This window comes from Meriones unguiculatus, chromosome 3 (assembly GCF_030254825.1).
Source record: "Meriones unguiculatus strain TT.TT164.6M chromosome 3, Bangor_MerUng_6.1, whole genome shotgun sequence".
NCBI lineage: Eukaryota > Metazoa > Chordata > Mammalia > Rodentia > Muridae > Meriones > Meriones unguiculatus.
The window spans coordinates 22,381,522-22,402,088 of NC_083351.1; the positions used below are offsets into that span (position 1 = coordinate 22,381,522).

The 20,567-nt window shown below is 50.8% G+C and overlaps 1 protein-coding gene across 5 annotated transcripts in view; it reads left to right on the top strand.

Moving 5' to 3' along the window:
• Positions 1-16,715, top strand: part of Azin2 (antizyme inhibitor 2) — a 29,231-nt gene extending 12,516 nt beyond the window's left edge. For 4 of the 5 annotated variants that reach the window (XM_021637208.2, XM_021637224.2, XM_021637233.2 and 1 more), the window contains 5 exons: positions 627-792; positions 2,219-2,381; positions 3,701-3,813; positions 13,486-13,700; positions 16,242-16,588. In XM_021637208.2, the coding sequence (XP_021492883.1) occupies positions 627-792; positions 2,219-2,381; positions 3,701-3,813; positions 13,486-13,700; positions 16,242-16,380 (796 nt within the window). In that variant the 3' untranslated portion in view covers positions 16,381-16,588. Of the gene's footprint in view, positions 1-626; positions 793-2,218; positions 2,382-3,700; positions 3,814-13,485; positions 13,701-16,241 lie in introns of all 5 variants that reach the window. The other variant, XM_021637216.2, reaches the window with a different exon arrangement.
• The last annotated feature ends 3,852 nt before the right edge of the window (positions 16,716-20,567 follow it).

Below are 20,567 nucleotides of genomic sequence, written 5' to 3' on the forward strand. Positions count from 1 at the left end.
TTACCTTTTTTCCAGGAATTGTTCATGGATATCCTGGGCCTCTCGAAGGGCCTGCAGTTCTGCCACTGGACACTGTCCTCTCTTTAGGAGGAGGATTTCCCAGCATCCTTCCCCACAGCATCCCCCCCCCCCCGAAAGCTTATCCCAGGAGCTTCCTCCCATGGATATGGCTTTGTGAGAGTTGGGCATGCCTATAAGCCACAGCGTCACCATGTTCTGGAGACGAGTCTTTCCACGCAGAGATAGGGTATAGCTGTGGTCACTTCTCTAGTTTTATTTGTCTGTACTTCAGGTTGCAGGCTGAGTGTCTTCTCCACACCCTTGTACAGTAAGGGCTTTCCTCCCTGGCCTGTAGATGGCAAGACTTAAACAGAGCAAGCTGAGTGACTTGCTGTAGCCACGTGCTGGCTGACAGGGTTATACTGGATACCTTGGGATCTCAGCTCTCATCCCAGAAGGTTCCTCTCCAGAGAAGCATGAAGAGATGGGGGAAGTGGTCCCCTGTCCTCTCCTAGATTAACGTGACCCTTGTAGCCCATTTAACGTTCCAGGCCTCAGTCATTGTGTCTGTAACACGGGGGTACCCGGACCTTGATTGTAAGCTGAGGCTCATTTTCCCTTCCCAGTTTTCACATTGGCAGTGGCTGTCCTGACCCTCAGGCCTACGCCCAGTCCATTGCAGATGCCCGGCTTGTCTTTCAAATGGGTGCCGAGCTGGGCCACACGATGAACATTCTGGACCTTGGTGGCGGCTTTCCTGGCTTAGAGGGAGCCAAAGTGAGATTTGAAGAGGTAACTTGTGGGGTCCTTTGGCAGCGGGGGGAGGGTGCAGCGAGCACAGGGAGCCACTGACCGGTACGTCTGGCCTGAACGTCACACCCTGTGGCTTCAGTGCTTCCCTGGACTCGATCGCTGTTTACTGTCCCTGTGCTGTGGCTCAGCCGGGCTGATAGAGTTTATGTCACTTCCCAAGTCCACAGCAGAGCAGGCCGCAGCCCTCACTCTGCCCTACGCCAGCCCACGCGCCTGAGGCTCAGCCAAGACGTGTTTGTATGCCGTGAGCTCTTTGATGGTCTGAGTGTGTGCCTTACTTATCAGCCAAGGAGCTGATAAGAAACCTGGTGGGAAGGGCCGGGAAGGAAATCCAACCTTTGTCCTATCAGGTCACCGCCCCCACCCATCCTCCCACCTGTGGGCCAAGGGCAGCGTAATTCCGTGATTCCCACTCTGACCACCAGGGGCGCATTCCTTCCCTTAGTAGTGCGATACTTCTGTAGTCTCTATGTGTGGAAAGTGACCCCAAGAAGACCTCAGACACCCACGGAATTAGCCTTGAGATTGAGAATTGCAGCCTTGTGCATAGCAGAAGTCTAGTGGACTTCCCAGTGCTCAGACTGGCCGGACTATGGTGAAAACATTTATTCATGTGGGCAGGACATTCAGAGTCCATTGAGTGCGACAGGTTATAAAAACATACTTGTGGGGCTGGAGAGATGGCTCAGTGGTTAGCAGCACTGGCTGCTCTTCTAGAGGACCTGAGTTCAATTCCCAGCAGCCACATGGGGGCTCATAGCTGTCAGTAACCCCAGTTCTAGGGGATCCGACAACTTCATACAGACAAAACACGGATGCACACAAAATGAATAAATCTTTAAAAAAATACCATACATGTACTGGGGTAGTATTACATGCCTGTAATCCAGCACCTGGGAGGTGGATGTAGGAAGATCAGGAGTTCAAGGCCAGCTGCTTGAGGCCCGAGCTCAGATTACCAACCCTTCTCCCATAAAGAGTAAAAGCAAAATAACAACAATCCCCCACAAAAAAAACCACATAACCCAAAATAGTATGTGCCTAAGGATGAAAGGAGCTGCTGAAAGTTCACAGTGATCGGGCTCACCCACCCTGATGACAGATCTAGCTTGGCATGTTTGCTTTTTTCTGGAACCTAACCTACTATTTAACAAGCGGGCTGGTTATGAAGGAAGGCTCCCTGCCCAGGGAATCTGGGATCTGAGCGCCAAGCTTTACAGGAAGGAATACCCCTCTCTCTGTGGGGTTGATTACCTGGGTGAGTGAGCTATGCAAATGATAGGTCTTCAGCCCCGCCCCCACCTCCATCCCCACCCCCACCATGCCTTCCAGCTGGGACCTTAGCAACTGCCAAATTCTCCCCCCCCCCCGAAATCCCATGGTCCCGCTGGTTCCTCTCTGCCAGATTGCCTCTGTGATCAACTCAGCCTTGGACCTGTACTTCCCTGAGGGCTGCGGTGTGGACATCCTTGCTGAACTGGGGCGCTACTACGTGACTTCTGCCTTCACTGTGGCTGTCAGCATTGCTGCCAAGAAGGAGGTTCTTCTGGACCAGCCCAGCAGGGAGGGTAGGTGCCCGGCGGGCAGCAGAGCTGGCTCTTTCCCTGAAGCTGAGCCCGTGGGGGGCCGACCAGGGGTGGGGTCTTTTGGAGAATGGGTGTTTGCTGTAGGGAAAGCTGCAGTCAGTTCCCCTCACCCCAAAGACTAATCCCTTTATTCTCGGCCTCCTCCTAATGCTGTGGCCCTTTAACGTAGCTCCTCGCGTGGTGGTGACCCCCAACTATAAAGTTATTTTTGTTGCTACTTCATAGCTGTAATTTTGCTACTGTAAAATTACATCATGTAAGTATCTGATATTTGTGATGGTCTTAGGTGACCCCTGTGAAAGGGTCATTGGACCCCCAAAGGGGTCTGGACCTACAGGTTGAGAACCACGGCTTTATCCGCTGATGTATTTGTATTTTATGCAGATGGAGCACAAAGCCAACCTCAGGGTGGATAGGTATTTGATTGGGCCCATTCTGCAGATGGGAAATGGAGTCAAAGAGAATGGAAGCGAACTGCTTAATAGTTAGCTAGAGGGGAGCTTGCATTTGACCCCACGTCAGTCTCCTTAAGAGTTCAGGCTCTCTCGCCCATCCTTTATCATAACTTCATGACAACGTATTTGTTGACATAGAGGACAGAGCGTAGGCAGGGAGAGGTCCAGCCACTCAGTTCAGGGTCACAGGGTTGGTATGCAAGTTCTAGAAAGAGCTCACTCACGTGCCCAAGCCACCGCGACAGCGCTCTTCTTTGCTCGTCCAGACAGATGGCGATTCCCGCAGCTCTGTCAGAGCCCCATGAGTGACAGGTGTCCCTGAGTCTGGTTTGGGCTTTGCCCTCTGCTCCAGGACGCCCACGCTGGAGAGCCTCATGGTGGTGTGGTCTTGCCGGGACAGAGCTCGCTGGCTGCGTGGAGGCCGCAGGCAGCGAGTCAGCTTGTGTGCCTGCGTGTGCACTCATGCATTCTCCAGGTTTCTTACCCTGACAGGCCTCCCCCTGTCATGCGCCTCTGAGCAAGCGGCTTGTCTTGCTGGTGTCCTGAGTTGGGTGAGCTGCTCGCCTGCTTTTACTGGGGCCTCCAGGGTCTCTAGATGCAACAGGGAAATACGGCACCAGGACTCAGTTGCAAGGGGGCAGAGCCTTCCCAGCGCAGAAGTGAATCCATGCCACCAGAAAGATGGCTTTTAGTGGCTGCGGTTGCGGGCTCCATCCCATAACTGAAGGAAGGGCGACCCTTTGCCCCACAGCTCTATCCTTACCGCGTCCACAGCAGTGCCAGCTCCTGACTCCCAGTCCCCTCACACTCTGCTTGTGTGGCCCCTGTTCTCTCCCTCCCTCGCAGAGGAAACCAGTTCAGCTCCTACGACCACCGTGTACCACCTTGATGAGGGCGTTTATGGGATCTTCAACTCAGTGATGTTTGACAATGCCTGCCCCACCCCCACCCCGCAGAAGGTGAGCCCAACCCCCGAGAACGTGCTCTCGGCCTGTGCCCGTGCTCGTGCTCTTTCTGTTATCTAACTCTTATTTATTTAATTCGGCTTTGTGCTGCCAGGGTTCACACCTGAGGTCTCAGGCATGCGGAGTCCTGACATGACTATCACTGAACCGTGTTCTCAGGAGGGAGTGTAGCTCAGTGGTGGGAACCTGCCTAACGTGCAGGAGGCCCCTGGGTTCAACACACACTAAAAAAGGCTCAAAAACAATAGACAAAAGATCGAGGCATGGTATGTTCTTGGAACCTCGGCCTCAGGATGCCCAGGCAGAAGTATTATGAGTTCAAGGCCAGCCTAAGCTACATAGGGAGAGCCTGTCAATAGTAATAATAACAACAACAATAATAATAGAAAAAAGCAAGGGTGAAGATTATTGCTACTTAGTCTTCTGCAGAATGTTATATTTATTTTTATTCTTTTAGAAAACACAAAGTACTTGTTTTCATAACATTGGGGTCTTGTTGCTTAATCTTTCTTTTCGTTTATATGGGACAGAGCTGTTGCTGTGCCATCAATTCATCTTAAAAAATTTTTTTTTTAATTTTTATTTATTTATTTATTTTGAGACAGGGTTTCTCTGTGTTGCCCTGGATATCCTGGACTTACTTTGTAAACCAGGCTGACCTCAAACTCACGGTGACCCTCCTGCTTCTGATGTTCACAGTGCTGGGATTACAAATGTGCGCCACAGTGCCCAGCTGGTGTGTGTGTGTGTGTGTGTGTGTGTGTGTGGCTTCATACTACTTCAACCAATATAGCCCTAGCTGCCTGACTTCCTGTTTTCAGCACTGAGTGTCTTGGCAGTCATCTGTGATCCCTGCTTAGCACATTTGTCTGTAACGGGTTTTCACATGACCAGGGGAACAAGAGCAGCAAAGCGCACGGGCGTCCAGCAGCTTTGGTGGGCATGGCTGAGTGGGAAAAGACAACCAGATGTGCCTGCCGCCACATCCTCAGCCGTTAGCATCTCCCCAAGGCTCTCCCTACGCTTTATGCCATGGCAGGCAGGGGCGCCCATCTCTGCCTCGTTGGGGGCCTACACATTGTGTGTTGGCCTTGTGGGGCTTTCCACTCAAACCTGCTGGTCTGAGGAGGCTTCCCTGACGCTCAAGAGGAACTCAGTTTTTACATTTTTGTTCAGCTGCTCTTCAGATTTAGGGACCAGGCTGGCCTGGGTCAGCCTAGTAGCTTGCTACTTCCAGTTCCCATTTCCTACTTTAAGCAAAACAAAACATGCTTTATTTATTCTTTGATAGTCTCCTACATGTAAATAACATGCCTTGATCATGTGTACTCCCAATCCCCTCCTCTTAACGTGCCCCACATCCCAACACACGCTGCTCCAGTTTCACACACACACACGCACGCCCTCCTGTTTATAACCCACGGCGTCCAGTGAGTTCTGCCTGCCGGAATGTTGGTTGATCTGGTGCAGGTCACCACAACTTTAATGAGTCCATGAGCACAAAAGCCGCCGCTCGCTGCAGAGAGGAGCACAGGCAGCGTGCTTGGGTACAGACAGCAGCTCTCAGCCTTTGGGGTCAAATGGCCCTTTTCACAGGGGTCACATACCAGATATCCTGCATATCAGATATTTACATTAAGATTCATAACAGTAGCATCATTACAGTTATAAAGTAGCAACAAAATGACTTTCTGGTTGGGGGTCACCACAGCAGGAGGAGCTGTATTAAAGGGTTGTAGCATTAGGAAGGTTGAGAACCACTGGTATAGACAAATATTTAGGGGGCAGTTTGGCAGCATGTCCTTTTAGAAAGACAATAGTAATTGGTTTCTCCCTGGAGTCTCTGACCCCTTAAGCCATGAGCCTTTGATCTCGTTTACCGTACCGGGCATGGCATGAGTTCCCTTCTGTGGACCAGGCCTTTTTAAGGTTTTTTGTTTTTGTTTTTGCAGCACGATTTTTCTCTTGTCATTGAGGCTGGCCTCTCATTTGTGGCACCACACTTAGCTTACAAGTGATTTCCACAGCTGCTTGCCCTCCTGACTTCCTCTCTGTTCCCTTTATCAGCTTCTCAGAAAAGTGAGAACAAGGCTGGAATCTTGCCATTCCGTCCAGCCAGGGTTTTTGGTGCCAGGATCTTCCTGACTCTATGGTCTGTGTTCTTTCTCTGATGATGCCTCAGTTTACCCCTTCAGGCTACCAACCCTTAACTGAGGCTGTCTGCGTGGTCAGTGCTGACTGGGGCTCACATAGCCTCGGGATAGAGGTTGTGCAGGAGCTAGCTGGAGGATCACCAGAGCTCAGATCATCACCCTTGCAAGACTTGTATGCTCTTTGATCTGTCTGCCTCCAGCTCCCCTCCCCGCTTCTGGGGTCTCACATGCATCTCAGGCAAAACTTACTCAGATCTGAACTCTTAATTTCCAGCCTGTAGGTCCTTCTCTTAGTGGTCAGCACAGCTGACCACCACAGCATGCTGGGTCCTTCCTTCCCTGTCTTCACTTGTGGAATACACCTACAGTTCTTGTGTTTAGATCCCAAATCCATTTTGAGTTCATCTCGTTCTTCCCTACTGTCATCACTGCACAGGCCACCCACTGTTTGAGCCCCCGAAGTGACCCCCATTGCCTCTCTGTCCCCTCCTCCTGCCTGCTTACCATTCATTCGCCACATTGCAGACAAGATCATTCTTTCCCCACCCCCTTTGGTTTTTTGAGACAGGGTTTCTCCGTGTAGCCTTGGCTGTCCTGGACTCACTTTGTAGACCAGGCTGGCTTGGAACTCACAGAGATCAGCCTGCCTCTGCCTCCCTGAGTGCTGGGATGTGACACGGTGCCCAGCTCCTCCCTGCTTTTTAAAAGACAGGCTCTTGCTGTGTTGCCCATGCTGGCCTCCTGCCTTGGCCTCCTGAACAACTGGGACTGCCACAGACTTGTGTCACTGCTGGAATCAAACAGATGTTGGAAACGTGTGTAGGCAACTTCAAGTTGAAAGGAAGTTTTCAGAAAGGGGGGAAGAGCCTCTTGGTCATTACGAACTCTGCTCATCGCCCAGGCTCTCTCTCTGTGATACAGTGCATCTGTGCCGATAGTATCACGTAGGTATCGGTGACAGTTGATAGCACGTGCTTATGGCCATGGGTTCTGTGTTGAGCATTTCTTACGCCAATTACTCTCTTAATTTCTGCAAGAATCCTGTAAGGTGCATGTTACTGATCTCATTTTTCTATTGAGAAAAAAATGGCCTTAGAAGGGTGAAGTATCTGTTCAGAATCTCAGACTTACTAGGGTGGAGTGCTTACTCACTGCAGGCTGTGGGCCCCTTGGGGTGGGGGCGAGGGAGTCATGCTTTATTCATCTCTGATGATTAGCCTCCTGCCGGAGGGAAAGCTCCTGTGAAATGACTGTCTTCCTTTGCGATCACTGTATCCCTGGCCGCTTGAGCACTGCCTGTGAAATGACTGCCTTCCTTTGCGATCGCTGTATCCCCGGCTGCTTGAGCACTGCGGGGCTCTTGTTACTCTTGTCCTCTCTGTCAGAGTGAGCCCTGCGTGACTGGCTCACCTGACACGGTTAAGATGGAAGCGCTTTTAAGAATGATTTTCTAATGAATTATCCCAAAAATCTTACCAGGTTGAGGGTTCACGGTTCCAGATTACTTTCCCAGTATCTTACATGCTGTTACCACTTGTGCCCTTTCCGCAGCAAGCACAGTGTCCTTTTCTTGTTGGCCAATTCATCCGAAATACTTTCATAAACATACTTTACCATTGTTTTCATATAAACACTGTGATTGTATTTATTGTTGTATCTCGTTTGGTGCCTTTACAAGGATCTATTTTTATTTTATGCGTGTGAGTGTTTTTCCACCAGAGGCCAGAAGATGGCACTGCTTTCCCAGGAACTGGAGTTACAGACTCGGGAGCTGCCATGTGGGTGGCTGGAACCGAACCTGGTTCCTCTGGAAGAGAGGCAAGTGTTCTTAGCCTCTGAGCCATCTCTTCAGCTCTCTCAGTGGCCTTTTGAAACAAACTGTAACCTTACCGTAAGATTCACATAAAATCCCCTCGTACTCTGCTAATCCTCCCCCCACCCAATTGTGCTTTCTATTTATGAGGTACCGGCATACGCATTATTTTAAAGTGCTTACATGTAACAGGTGCTTCGAGGTAACCGCTCTGTTGGAAAAGTGCTTGTTATACATGCGTGCGAACCTGAGTTTAGTCCCCAACTCTCGTGCAAAAAAACCAAAACGGGTGTGGTAGTGTACGCTTGTAAGTCCCTTCACTCGGGAGGCAGCGGAAAGTGGAGCCCTGAGGATTACTAGCCGGTAAAACCTGCTCTAATCACCAAGTTCCCAGGTCCCCGTGAGAGATTGTCTCAGTCACTGCTCTGTTCCTATGGAGAGACACAGGACCAAGGCAACTCTTACAAAAGGAAACATTTGATTGAGGGCTTGCCTATGGTCCATGGTCACTATGGCAGGGGGCAGGCAGGCATGGACTGGAGTGGAAGCTGAGGGCTTTACAGCCTCATCATCTCCAGGAGGGCGGGAAGGACCAAGGGGGAGAAAGAGAGACAGACAGACAGGAGAGGACAAGGAGGGAGGCTGAGCCTGCCATGGATATTCCCACTCCCAAGGCCACACATCCTGGTCCTTCGCAAACACTTCTGCTAACTGGGGACCAAGCATTCAAGCATGCGAGCCTATGGGAGACGTTTTCAGTCTCATTTAAACCACCACAGAGACTGTGTCTCAGAAGCTAAGATAGATGGCTCCTGACGATGACAGCAGAGGTTGGCCTCCGGCTTCCGTGTCTACGCACATGTTCACTTGAACATGCAAGAGTATGCATGTAGCTCAAAAGCCTTCTTGTCTGGGCTTGGTGGTACATACCTATAGTCCCAGCACACAGGAAGCTGAGGAAGGATTGTGAGTTTGAGTCCAGCCTAGTCTGTATAGGAAGACTGTGTCTCAAAACAACAATCTACCTAACCCAATACCTAATAACAGTATTTAAATAAAACTGCGTGCTCATGGCAAGTCAGTAATAGAACCTAGCATGTCTGAGACATGGGTTCAAGTCCCAGAACTTCTCTCTCTCTTTACACACACACACACACACACACACACACACACACACACACACACAGCAGCTTGGCCAAGTGCGGTAAACACTGCCACCTCTGGACCTGAAGGGAAGTGCGTGAGGAAGGAACTTAAGAACTGAAGAATGGCTCCTCTCTGCAAAGTGACCTGAAATTTGAACATCAGTGATGTAACAGGAAGGGAGCTCACCTGGGGGCAAAGAAACGTGAAACAGAGACTATGTCAACATGGGAAAACTACACAGGGGAAGGCTTTAAAGCTTTATTTGTTCATGGCCTGGTATTCACTATGTAGGTGAGGCTGGCTTTGAACTTGCAGCCGTCTTCCTGCCCCTGCCTCCTGAGTGCTGGGATTGCAAGTGGGATCACTGTACCTGCCTGAGGACTGGTGTTTGCCTCTGTTAAATGAATAACTTATTTAAAAAAAAGATTGCCTGGCAGTTCATGGAAGAGGAGAGTCAGACCGAAAAATGAGAGCTGCTCACTGCAGCCAAGGGAATGCAAACGAAACCGAAGTGAGATGTCACCTTTGTCCTGCCGACAGTAGTGTAAAGGGAGGTGAGGATGTGCCATAGCGGTGTCCCAGACACAGCCGCTGGTGTGTGTGTGTGTGTGTGTGTGTTGGGAAACACGTTGACATTACCAGGTAACGCGTGTGTCCGGCGCCCCGGCACGGGTGTTTAGCAGGGAAACTCTTGGCATGTGTGCTATCTTAGAACCTTAGCAGCTGCACAGCGTAAAACACCGGAAGCGACCTTAATGTTTGCCAGCAGGGTAGCAAGACTCAGTCGGTGTGTCCCGCATAGGCAGCCCCGTGGAGCGCATTTGTGAACGGTGGCCCCAGGTGTCCATGGGCTGGATCCTGGGCGTGGAAATTTCAACAATAAGAAAGCGAGTCGTGGAGAGTCCATGCTCCACAGTTTCAGTTCCACACCGTCAAAAGCCTGCAGAGTGGAACACATCCTTTGACATTAGGTACATGCTTAGAAGCATGTTTGTTTGTTTGTTTTCGAGACAGGGTTTCTCTGTAGCCCTGGCTGTCCTGGACTCACTTTGTAGACCAGGCTGGCCTCGAACTCACAGAGATCCACCTGCTTCTGCCTCCTTGAGTGCTGGGATTATAGGTGTGGGCCACCATGCCCTGCTTAGAAGCACTTTTTTTTTTAAAGCAACTGCTGAGCCCAATGGTGGTCACCCCCAGACAGGAAAGAAATGGGACGTGCTTGCGGTGGGCCACACGGGGAGTTTTCAAGAGACTCTTTTTCTTTTTCTTTTGTTTTAACAGCTGTTCTTTGGCAGTGTCACTGTGCAGCCAGGCTGCCAGAGTGTGACGCTCTTGCTGCAGTCCCTGGAGTTCTGAGGTCACGATGCGAGCCTCCGCTTGCCTTGACACTGTCTCTCACTAGCTGTCAGGCAAGCACACAGATGTCCTTTTACACGTGGTATTAGGGTATTAAGGGCCTGTGGCTGCCGCAACTACACGTAGGGGATTGGCTGATCTTTGACAACATGGGTGCCTACACCATGGACAGAAAGTCCTTCCTCGGGGGGACCCAGGCCTACAGAATCACTTATGCCATGTCCCGGCTAGCCTGGTAAGGGGGTCCTGCTGTGAAGTGGGGTGAGGGAGCCAAGTTGGGCAGAGCAGTAGGGAGACAAAGCTCAGAAGCTAAGGAGCTCCTGGCCGCCTGGGTTCTAGGAGTTAACTTGCCACAATGCCATTATTTTATCGATGTTATTTGATAAGCTCATAATTATTTTATATGCTTTCTAGTGGTAAGAAAAGTATCTGGGCAATTTCTATGGGTAAGTCATTTAACCTGTTTCAAGTTAGGGAGGAATTTTCTTCTGCTTTATTAAACACTTACTAGCTAGGAGAGGGTACAGCTCATGTATTTTATTTCCCCATTAGGTTCTTATTGCTTTTCTTGATTAAGTATTAGTGTGGCCCAAATATGTCCAATAATTTTATAACCTAATGTTCCCATTACTTTTGTGAGTGGAAACTTCCTTTGTCTTTGAGCAGAGATGCTGACTTGCTAAGACTTACTGGTTTCTTCTGGTCATCTCCCCAACTCTGTGTGTGTGTGTGTGTGCGTGCATGTGTGCATGTGTGTATGAGTGTGCACGCACCAGAGGATAACTTGTAGGAACCTTACCTTCCCCACGTGGGGCCTAGAGACTGAACACAGGCTGTTAGGCTTAGCAGCACACACTTGCTAAAGGCCATCATGGCAGCCTCACTCATGGTTTCTCTAGCTGGGTAGGCAATGCCTTTAATGTAGCATTTTATTTCTTTATTTTCTATACAAATCCCTCCACTCTAATAGCTGCTGCCAGCAATTTCTCATGATGTATAAAATAGTAACTATGATAGAAGGCCTTAGACTTGGAGTCAGAAAACAGGTTCAAGAGCCAGCTCTGTCACATCACAGCAGAGACATCCTAGGCAGGCTATTGAATGGCTCTGAGGCTGCTCTGGTTTCTGTCTTTGGAAAATGAGGAGGTCGACCTTTGACTCCTGAAGTCACTTCTGGTTCTAAGTGAGGCCCATATAGGGTTAGCTCAATAGACTCGACCTGTGGAGGGGCTTTGCTTTGTCTGTAGTTTTAATCAAGCATAGAATCTGCAATAGGTAGCTGCATGCCAGCTTGGCATGTACTGGCCATTGAGTTTGAGTTGTAGACCTGCGTTGTTGTAGACCTGTGTTGTAATGAAGACAGAAATGGCCTTTGGGCAGTTTGCTCCTCTTTCCCTTTCAGAAGTAAATTCCTTGGTTACGGAAGGTGGTTCTTTGACTATAAGATAAATCTGAGCAGCTGAAATTTGTCAGATCTCTGCCTATATTCCCACAAACAGGATTTTGATCACAAGTTTTTGTTGAGGTGTTCTACTCTGCTTTTGAGGGTTGCCCTGGTAACTCATTTTGTTTTCCATTGAAAACATTTTTACATGGTGTATGGAGGAATTCTTTACTTTAAGAAGTTACAGAATTGGGTAGGGGCCCCATCAAGGCCATGTACGCCACCTTTCCCTGTGCCCCACCCCCTCCTTAAGATATGGTCTCTCAAGAACAGCTGGCCGTGAATCCTCCCATCTCTGCCTTCCCAGCCCAAGATTACAGGTATGTGCTGCCATGCCCGGCTCTGCATATGCATGTTGAAGATCTGAACCCAGGTCCTCGTAGGCCGTATCCCCACCCCTTCCCTAATGTCTTATTTCTATTTTTGAGGCAGTCTTTCTGAAACAAAGTTCAAGGCCCATTTAGGCTACAGAGTCCAGCTTGGCTAACTGAGGGGGACATACAGAACGAAGCAAGTTGTGGTTACAGCTCCGGGTAGAGCACGTGTGTAGTGTGCGCCAGGCCCTGGATTCCATGCCTAGCCTTACAACAGTGAATGAGGGAATACATGAACGAATAGAATGAGAGACAGAGAGTAATCACAGAGATCTGTTTCCCAATAAAAATAAAACAGAAGGGCTGGTGTGCGGCTCAGCAGCTGAGTTCGTGCCTAGCATGCATGAGGCTGCGCCTTTGACCCCAGGATCACACACAGCTTTAGGGGATGCTAATTTATAATCCAAGTGGTGTCTTTTCTCCTTGTCGTGGAGGAAGGCTGTTTTGTGGATGTGCTAACACAGCACCTGTCCCTCAACACTTAGACCATCAACTTAATCTAGAGGCTGGGGTTACGGGAAAGGGATCAGAGTATCCAAGGCTAAACTCTCTTATTACAGAAGCTTACAAATAAGAATATGGAGCTAGGTGGGTGGTGGTGGCACACGCCTTTAATCCCAGCACTCAGGAGCCAGAGGCAGGTGGAGCTCTGTGAGTTCGAGACCAGACTGGTTTACAGAGTTCCAAGCATCCAGGGCTACGTAGAGAAACCTTGTCTCAAAAAGAAAAAATAAAAAATAAAAAAAAGCTTGCCTTTGAGCAAATCCTTAGCCTTCAGAGCCTCGGTTTCCTGAAGTGGGAGTCAGTGTGTTTGACTCGGGGACAGCCTGATGGGCTGGGACCTGAGTCAGGGTGAAGCTCAGAAGCTGTGGGCTTCCAGCTTCTGTCTCCTGGCCAAACATCCTGGAAGAGGAAGCTTCAGGGCTGGGAGAGAGGCCGGGAATGAGCTGATGGGAGGGCTTACACACAAGAGGATACAGCGAAGCCCTGAAAGAGGCTAGGGCAGCTGGAGGTACAGATCTGATGGCAGCAGCAGGGTACTAGTGTGAACTTGACCTCTTGCCCCTGCCAGCTGCTTCTAAATGTTCTACGTGCACTGATCCACTCACCCTCTCTCAGCCCCATAAAACGGGCAATATTAATCCCTGTTTTACCAACAAGCAACCCGAGGCACAGAGAAGCCACACCGGTTGTGTTGGAACCTGGATTAGAGTGTAAAGGCACACACGCAGAGAGGTCGGGCAGTCCTTAAATACCACCCGTGCTGGCTGTGGGAGCGCTGGCAGGTGTTTGAGGGGAGAAGTGCTGAGGGCTGTGGTACGTCCACCGAGGGCTGTGGTACGTCCACCGGGGCTGAAGCGTCCCCCCTCTCTCCAACAGAAACCACCCGACGATCAAGCGCTGTACAGCAGTAGCCTGTGGGGCCCAGCAGTTGATGGCTCTGACTGTGTGGCTGAGGGCCTGTGGCTGCCGCAACTACACGTAGGGGATTGGCTGGTCTTTGACAACATGGGTGCCTACACCATGGACAGAAAGTCCCTCCTCAGGGGGACCCAGGCCTACAGAATCACTTATGCCATGTCCCGGCTAGCCTGGTAAGGGGGTCTTGCTGTGAAATGGGGTGAGGGAGCCAAGTTGGGCAGAGCTAAAAACAAAGCTCAGAAGCTAAGGAGCTCCTGGCCGCCTGGGTACAGCCTGTGCTGGGCACCTGGCTATGGGCACAGGCGAGACTGAGTCCCGGAGGGGGTCACACGGTCCTACAGCTGGTATAGTGCTGGACAGGGGCTCCAACCCTGCCAGAGGCCCAAGCCTGCTCCCTGAGGAGGTGAGAGGCAGAAGGCAAGTGAGGGAAAGGAATGGATATATTCCTCAATGGAGGTTGCTTGTGACTATATGGGGAAGCAGGGCCAGTCCTGGGGAGGCCTTGGAGATAGAGTGAAGAATGCAGGATGCAAGCACAGGTTTGAAGCGTGGTCTTTTCTGGTCTGGTTGGCATTTTCTAAAGACTGTTCTAGCTGTAGGTGCAGGAAGGAGAATGTGAGCAGATGCAGGTGGCACTGAGAGCGAGGTGGCAGCTCTGTGACCTAGAGAGATCTGCTGGCCAGTGAGTTCTGTCTTCCTATGTAGGGATGGGGAGTAACGTCAATCTTGCCTGCGTCCTACGAGGTGAGAGGCGTGTGAGGTTGAGATTGCCCACGCCCGAGGAACCCTCGTGTCAGACTGTGTGTTGGGCATGTCACGTTCTTTCCTTTCACCCCACAAATCTCTGTGAGGATCCTCAGGGAGGCCACACAGCTGGTATCAGGCTATCACAGTGCTTGGAGGGCAGAGCAGCTGGGAGGGGCAGGCTTCTCAGAACCGAGTGAGGCCTATATCCCGAGAGCCCCCAGGAGAGGGGATGACAAGGCACCAGAAAAGACACATCTCGTTCATCCATTTGACATACTTGTTTCTACCCTGTATAGGGTATAGGTCAGGCCCATGTCATCATTTTGCCATAGAAGTGTATTTTGACAAAGCCAAAAATCCTAGAACAACGTGCAGGCTTTACTGTGAGTCATCAGCAGCTACAGGTGGACGAGGCTGCGGAGAGTCACCAGCAGCAACTGCCACAGGGAAGAGGGCGTGTCAGAAAGTCTCCCTGGTCAAAAATGCCTCTAACATGTTTTGCTTTGAGGCCAGGCCCTGAGGGCACAGGAGTGTGTAATGTTGTTGGGAGTCAAGATGCAGATCTGTACCCGAAGACCCTGGCAGAGTGGGAAGGACCCTGGGGAGGGCGGGCTGTGAATACTCTCCGGGGTGTTCCTGGAAATTTCTCAGGACTCAGCTAGGCCTTGGAAGCCCAGGTGCCTAAGGAAGCCAAGAGGGTGGCTGAAAAGTGAGGAGGCCTGAGAGGGCCCTGTTCTGTCACAGAATTGCCAATAGCTGTCCGTCTTCAAGCAGTGGCATATAGGGAAGACTGAGTGAGAACACTGGAAGCCTAACTTGTTCTTGAAGGCAGCCGGGAGCCATTGAAAGCTTTTAGGAAACTGGGTCAACCTATGTTAACAGACAAGGAGATGAAGGTGCAGGACCTCTCTCTCCCACCTCCCACCTCTGCTTTGCTGTCTGTTAAGTGGCCAGGAGGGAGGTCTTGGTTCCTGTGGGGGGCCGGAATGTGCTGAACTTGTGGAAAATGAGTGGGAGGAACTGGATAGAAGAGGGAGGGTGGAGCCCAGAGGCAAGAGGCAGGGTGGCGGGGCCCTTGTGCTGCCTCCCCACCGAGTGTCCTCCCCGGCAGCCATGAGGTCCAGCCACATGCCCTGCCCTGCGGAGGGTGAAGGGCTGCGGGGACGCAGACATTGAGGCCCTGCTATCAAGGAGAGGTGCTCCATGAGTAGGGCCCTGCAGGGTCTGTGGGTGCAGTGGTGGTGCACAGGAGCTAATGGACTCTGAGTGTGGCAGGAAGGTGCTGGAAGTGCAGGAGGAGCATCTGCCTTCTGCGCTGTGTCTGACTGGAGGGGCAGCAGGTCAGGGAAGATGCAGGATCCCAGCTAGAAACAGAGGTGAATGGGTGGGCTGCTTTAGGAGCCGGGCATGGTGGGGCAAGGCTCCTGGCTGTGGCCGGAGCAGCTGATCAGGTGTGGGACTGCTCATCCACAGGAGAGAGAGGGTTAAGACCCGGTTTGTGGCACTGAGGTGGGGCAGGCAATGGGCTAGTTTTCAAGCCTTAAACGTGGGGTGCGATGTGAGCCGGGCTCAGTCCTAGTCTCCCCACCTGCCAGGAAGGAGTCTTGAGTGGGTGCTGCTTTCTGAGTCTGTTCCTTCTGGGAAAAGAGAGGTGGTTTGGTTTTCCTACAGTGCTTTGGGGAGAATGAACCTAGGGGTCAGGAGTGGGGGGTCAAGTAGGACACAATACCTGAAGCACAGAAAATCTCAGTAAATATGAGCACCTTTTGTTTATTAGGTGGTGGGGACCGCAGGGGAGAAAGAGTGAGGACAAGGACCACGGGCCTCCCTTGTCCTTGTTCTTGTCTGGGCTTAGGATTCAGGTGAGAGTCCTGTGTGTATTCAGGACTATAGAAGCAGGGGCCACAGGAAGCTCCAGGCCTCTGTTGCCCTGGCAGCTGCCATCAGCACTTGTCTCTTGCTCTCAGGGAAGCGCTTCGAGGGCAGCTGCTGCCTGCAGAAGAGGACCGGGATGCCGAGGACGTGTGCAAACCCCTGTCCTGCGGCTGGGAGATCACAGACACCTTGTGTTTGGGCCCTGTCTTCACCCCAGCAAGCATCATGTGAGCGGGCCTGGATTCCCAGAGAATCCCAGCGGGACCGAGGAGATCCCTCGGGAGAGGTGGGCAAGGCAGCAAGCTGGTACCCGCTGGCCAGGACTCTGGTGCTCGCTCTGCCTCCCCCATGCTCCACCTGTAGTGTTTCTGCCCTGTAAATAGGACCAGTCTTACACTCGCTGTAGTTCAAGTATGCAACATAAATCCTGTCCCTTCCAGCTGTGTCTGCCTCTGCAGCGTGAGGGGCCTGGCCATCCAGGTGTGGGGGGTGTACTTGGGGTCGCTCTTACTCTCCTCCCCACCTTTGTAAATATGAAGCAAATAAATGTATGTTTTTTTTAAGTATGTCAGTGGAATCATTCACAAAGCAGCCTGGGCAGGCAAGGCTGAGAGACTGGCCCACCCAACATGTAAAAACCAGTCCCTCACCTCAGCATCAAGTCTGCTCCCGAGCCCCAGCGTTGCTCATGGTCATCCACTTCTTTGACTCATCATCTTCCTCACAGGCCTGCATGCCTGGTGTCATGAGACGGGGCCAGTTGAGGTGGGAGTCAGGACCGTGACGATTCCTAAACTCATGACTTGGCTGTGTCCCCTACCATGAAGGCTAAGGCCTGGCAGAACAAAGGAATTGGGGGAGGTTGTTTGGTTCTAGGGCTTGAACCCAGGGCCTTGTGCATGCCAGGCCAGTGCTCTGCCACTGAGCTACGGTTTCAGCCCCATTGCCCTGCCGCTAGGGTGCTTTGAGTGGACTGTGCCCTCACATACAGCTTTTGCAGGCTGGTAATACAGTAAGAGTTAGCCACGTTTGGCTCGCTCAGGCAGCATCTGTCAGAACAAGGCTGGCACAGAGAATTCCCATGGCCAGTACCTTGGGTCCCAATGTCTCCTCAGACTGGCAGTTCTTACTAGGACACAGGCTCTTTTGTACTGCCACTGTCTTAAGTTATGCTCCTGGGATGTGTGCTGAGCAAAGTTGTTCAAATTTGGACTTCCCCAGCTCCTGTAGGCCCCCTAGAGACTTTTCTTCCTGAGTTAAGGGAAGCCAAGTGCCATAAGATTACCTTTACTTATTGAAAAATTATTTATTGTATACGTACAGGCACATATGTGCTATGGTGTGTATGTGTGTGTGTGCCTGTGTGTGCATAGGTTAAAGGAAAACTTCTGAGAGTTGTTTTCTTCCAGTGGATGGGTTCTGAGGATTGAACTCAGGCTTTTACCTTGGCAGAGAGCTTCCTTATCTGCCAAGCCATCTCGCTGGCCCAAGTTTATCCTTTAAAATGTAACAGTTAATACTCCTCAGTGTATTCCTAGGATTGAACCTCACCCTCCACTTCCCCTCCCCCCACCCCTGGCCCTATTTATCTATTTTTGTGCCTTGCCCATCCGGGACATCTCAGTGTGACAATGTTCCACCTTTATGGGGCGTTTCTTGGGATGAGGCTGGCCACTTGGCTTCAGAGTTTGCTGGGCCGGGGATTGTACATGGCTTTTCGGTCATCTAATGAGTTGGTATGCCACACGTTTAACCATAACCAAGGGTGTCTTCCTCTTCAAGACTGGGCTTAGTCTCCGTACGCTGACAAGAAACAGGTTGGAAGCTCAGGACATCACCTCAGAAAAATGGCAAGGAGCAATTTCCCCCCTTCCTGTAAAAAGCATGGCTCTGGGTGGCTGGGTGACTCCCACACGAGTCCCTTCGGTCTTGGCGGTCTGCGAGGCCATTTCTGAGATGGCCATGTCAGCTGTGGATTGGGACCCATTTGTGCTTCGTTTTTGAGGGGAGCTGGGTGGTGGGGGCACACACAGGTTATTTTCTAAAGGCTGGTCTCTCCCCTTTCCCACCCCACAGTCTACCTCTCACCCAGAAGCCAGACCCTGTTGCTCTTTTCACCTTGTTTCTCTAACTATGACACTGAAAGCTCTACCCTGCTACCTCTGATTCTTACACTATCCCTCCCTCCCTGGTCCCAGCCACGCCAGCCTCCTCTATTGCTAACGCTTTGCGGGCCAGTCGGTATCGACTGATCCCTCTCCCTAGAAGGAGCTGCAGCTCACTCACTCCATTCAGGTTCTTTTTGAGACAGGTTTCTTTGTGTAACCCTGGATGTCCTGGACTCGCTTTGTAGACCATGCTGGCCTTGAACTCACAGCAATACGCCTGCCTCTGCCTCCCTGAGTGCTGAGATCACAGGTGTGTGCCACTGTGCATTCATTCAGGTTTTTGTAACTCCGGTTTTCTTTGGGATCGGCCTTCTCAGTTTGTCCTTCCACTTGACTAGTTTTCCTTTACTTCGGAGCAGCTATCACCAGTCAGTACGCCTGGCAGCCTGCTTGTCTGCGTGTCCTCTCTTAGCTGTCTAGAATGTGAGCTCCCTGACAGCAGGAACTTCTTTGTTCACTGTGTTCTCATCACCCAGATCTGAGCAAGTGCTCAAAAGTATATGGCAAGTGAACAGGCAGCTCCTTGCCTGTCTTGAACCTATTAATTTGATTGTAAACCACTGACCACTAAATATCGTTCTCTCAGAGGCTTATTCAGAGTAAGCAAGTGGCTAACAAGTCCAGGGCCCAATGCCTAGTATTTACATTGAAGGTGATTGCTTCAGCATTCATCCAACACTTAATGTGTCTGTTGTTATAATATTGATTAAAAAGGTCTTGTACAAAAGAGATTTATTGTGGGAAAGGGAAAAGAGAGAGAGAGGGAGGGAGGGAAGGGCACTCATTACACACAGAGAAAGAGATAGACAAGTGGAGAGAAACTGAGGAGTAAGAGAGAGCATGGGATGGCAGGTGGGTCCTTTTTATCAGGCACACATCAGGCCTGGCAGTGGCAGGTGAGAATGTTCAAGGTTGCTAGGCAACAAAGAAGCAGGCTATCGGAACTGCATCTGTGACCTGTGGTAGAGACTGGCACAGAGGTAAGAACCCATGTGACCCTTAGTAGTGCACAGTGCAATAGGAAATGGTGGAGTGTGAAGTCCGCCATACTTCTGAACCACAGTATGACAGGACTTGGGAAGAACGGTGTTTAAAAAGAACAGAGGGAGGAAACTTAGTGATAGCTTTTCCTTCCTCCTGTAAGACCTGGGGTCTCACAGCTCAGGAGTTTAAGATCGCACCCTTCCCAGAAACTCCCCCAGACCAAGACTCATTGCAAAAGCAAGAGGTTTATTAACCATTGCGCAATGGGGTCACCCCTGCCAGTCAGCAAAGAGTGGTACCCGGAGACAAAGGCCTTTAGGTTTTTTAAAGAAAAATTGTGGGAGATTTGAAGTTGCAGTCTTGGCAATTTAGGATTGGATGAGGAAGCTATAAAGTAAGAGAATTGGTTAGTCTCAGGTGCCCAAGCTTGGCCAGTCCTGCCAAGTGTGGATGCAGCTGCAATTTAAGGTGGGGGTGGTTAGCTCATCCTTGAAGATTAGGGGCTTCGGACTTTTGGCTGCAGGTCAAAAGCTACTCAGAAGAAGTCTGGGTTCGTTGCTAAGAAATGCTATCTCAAAGACAAGGGTCTGGTCCTTTTTTTGCTGAGTGAAGGTCATTGCTTGCTTGCCTTTTTTTATATCTGTCCTCACAGATAGGGTCACATTCCTCCATTCTCTGGAAAGGTACTAAGAGGCTTTAGCTTAACCTGAACCTAAAACTCAAAGCTATAGGCTTTAGAAGACATACAGGTTACAAAGTTAGTCTAACCCTTTCACTCCAACCTGGGAGAAGCAGGCCCAGGCATGGGCCCCCACCAGATCAAAGGGAGCAAAGTTGTCCTGAGAGCCTCTCCCCTACCCAAATCCCAGGAAACCCACCTGGCCAGGGCTTGCATCCTGCAGTAAAGAGACCACGGGGGAGGCAACAGCAGACGGGGATTCTCACCCCTTTGCTGCGTTCTAACCCCCCCCTTCCGCCCCAGACACCGTGTAAAATCACCAGTGATCAGAGGAATGTTCTGAAACATTTCCCCTTCCGCTGATTTCACAATTCTTGAAAATCCCTCCGTTGATTCCCACTGAGATGACAGTAAGAGAGCCAGCTCTCTAGCCTCCTCTCAGGCTCCAGTTCACATGTCAATTCCTTAGTGTCTTTGGAACACATTAGCCTTAAAGGTGGAGGTTACTTTTGAAGCCTAAGAAGACGTTTGATCTCGGCTCCCAGGTAGATTGTGCAGTCACCACTAGGATGAGCTGGGAGCCCTAC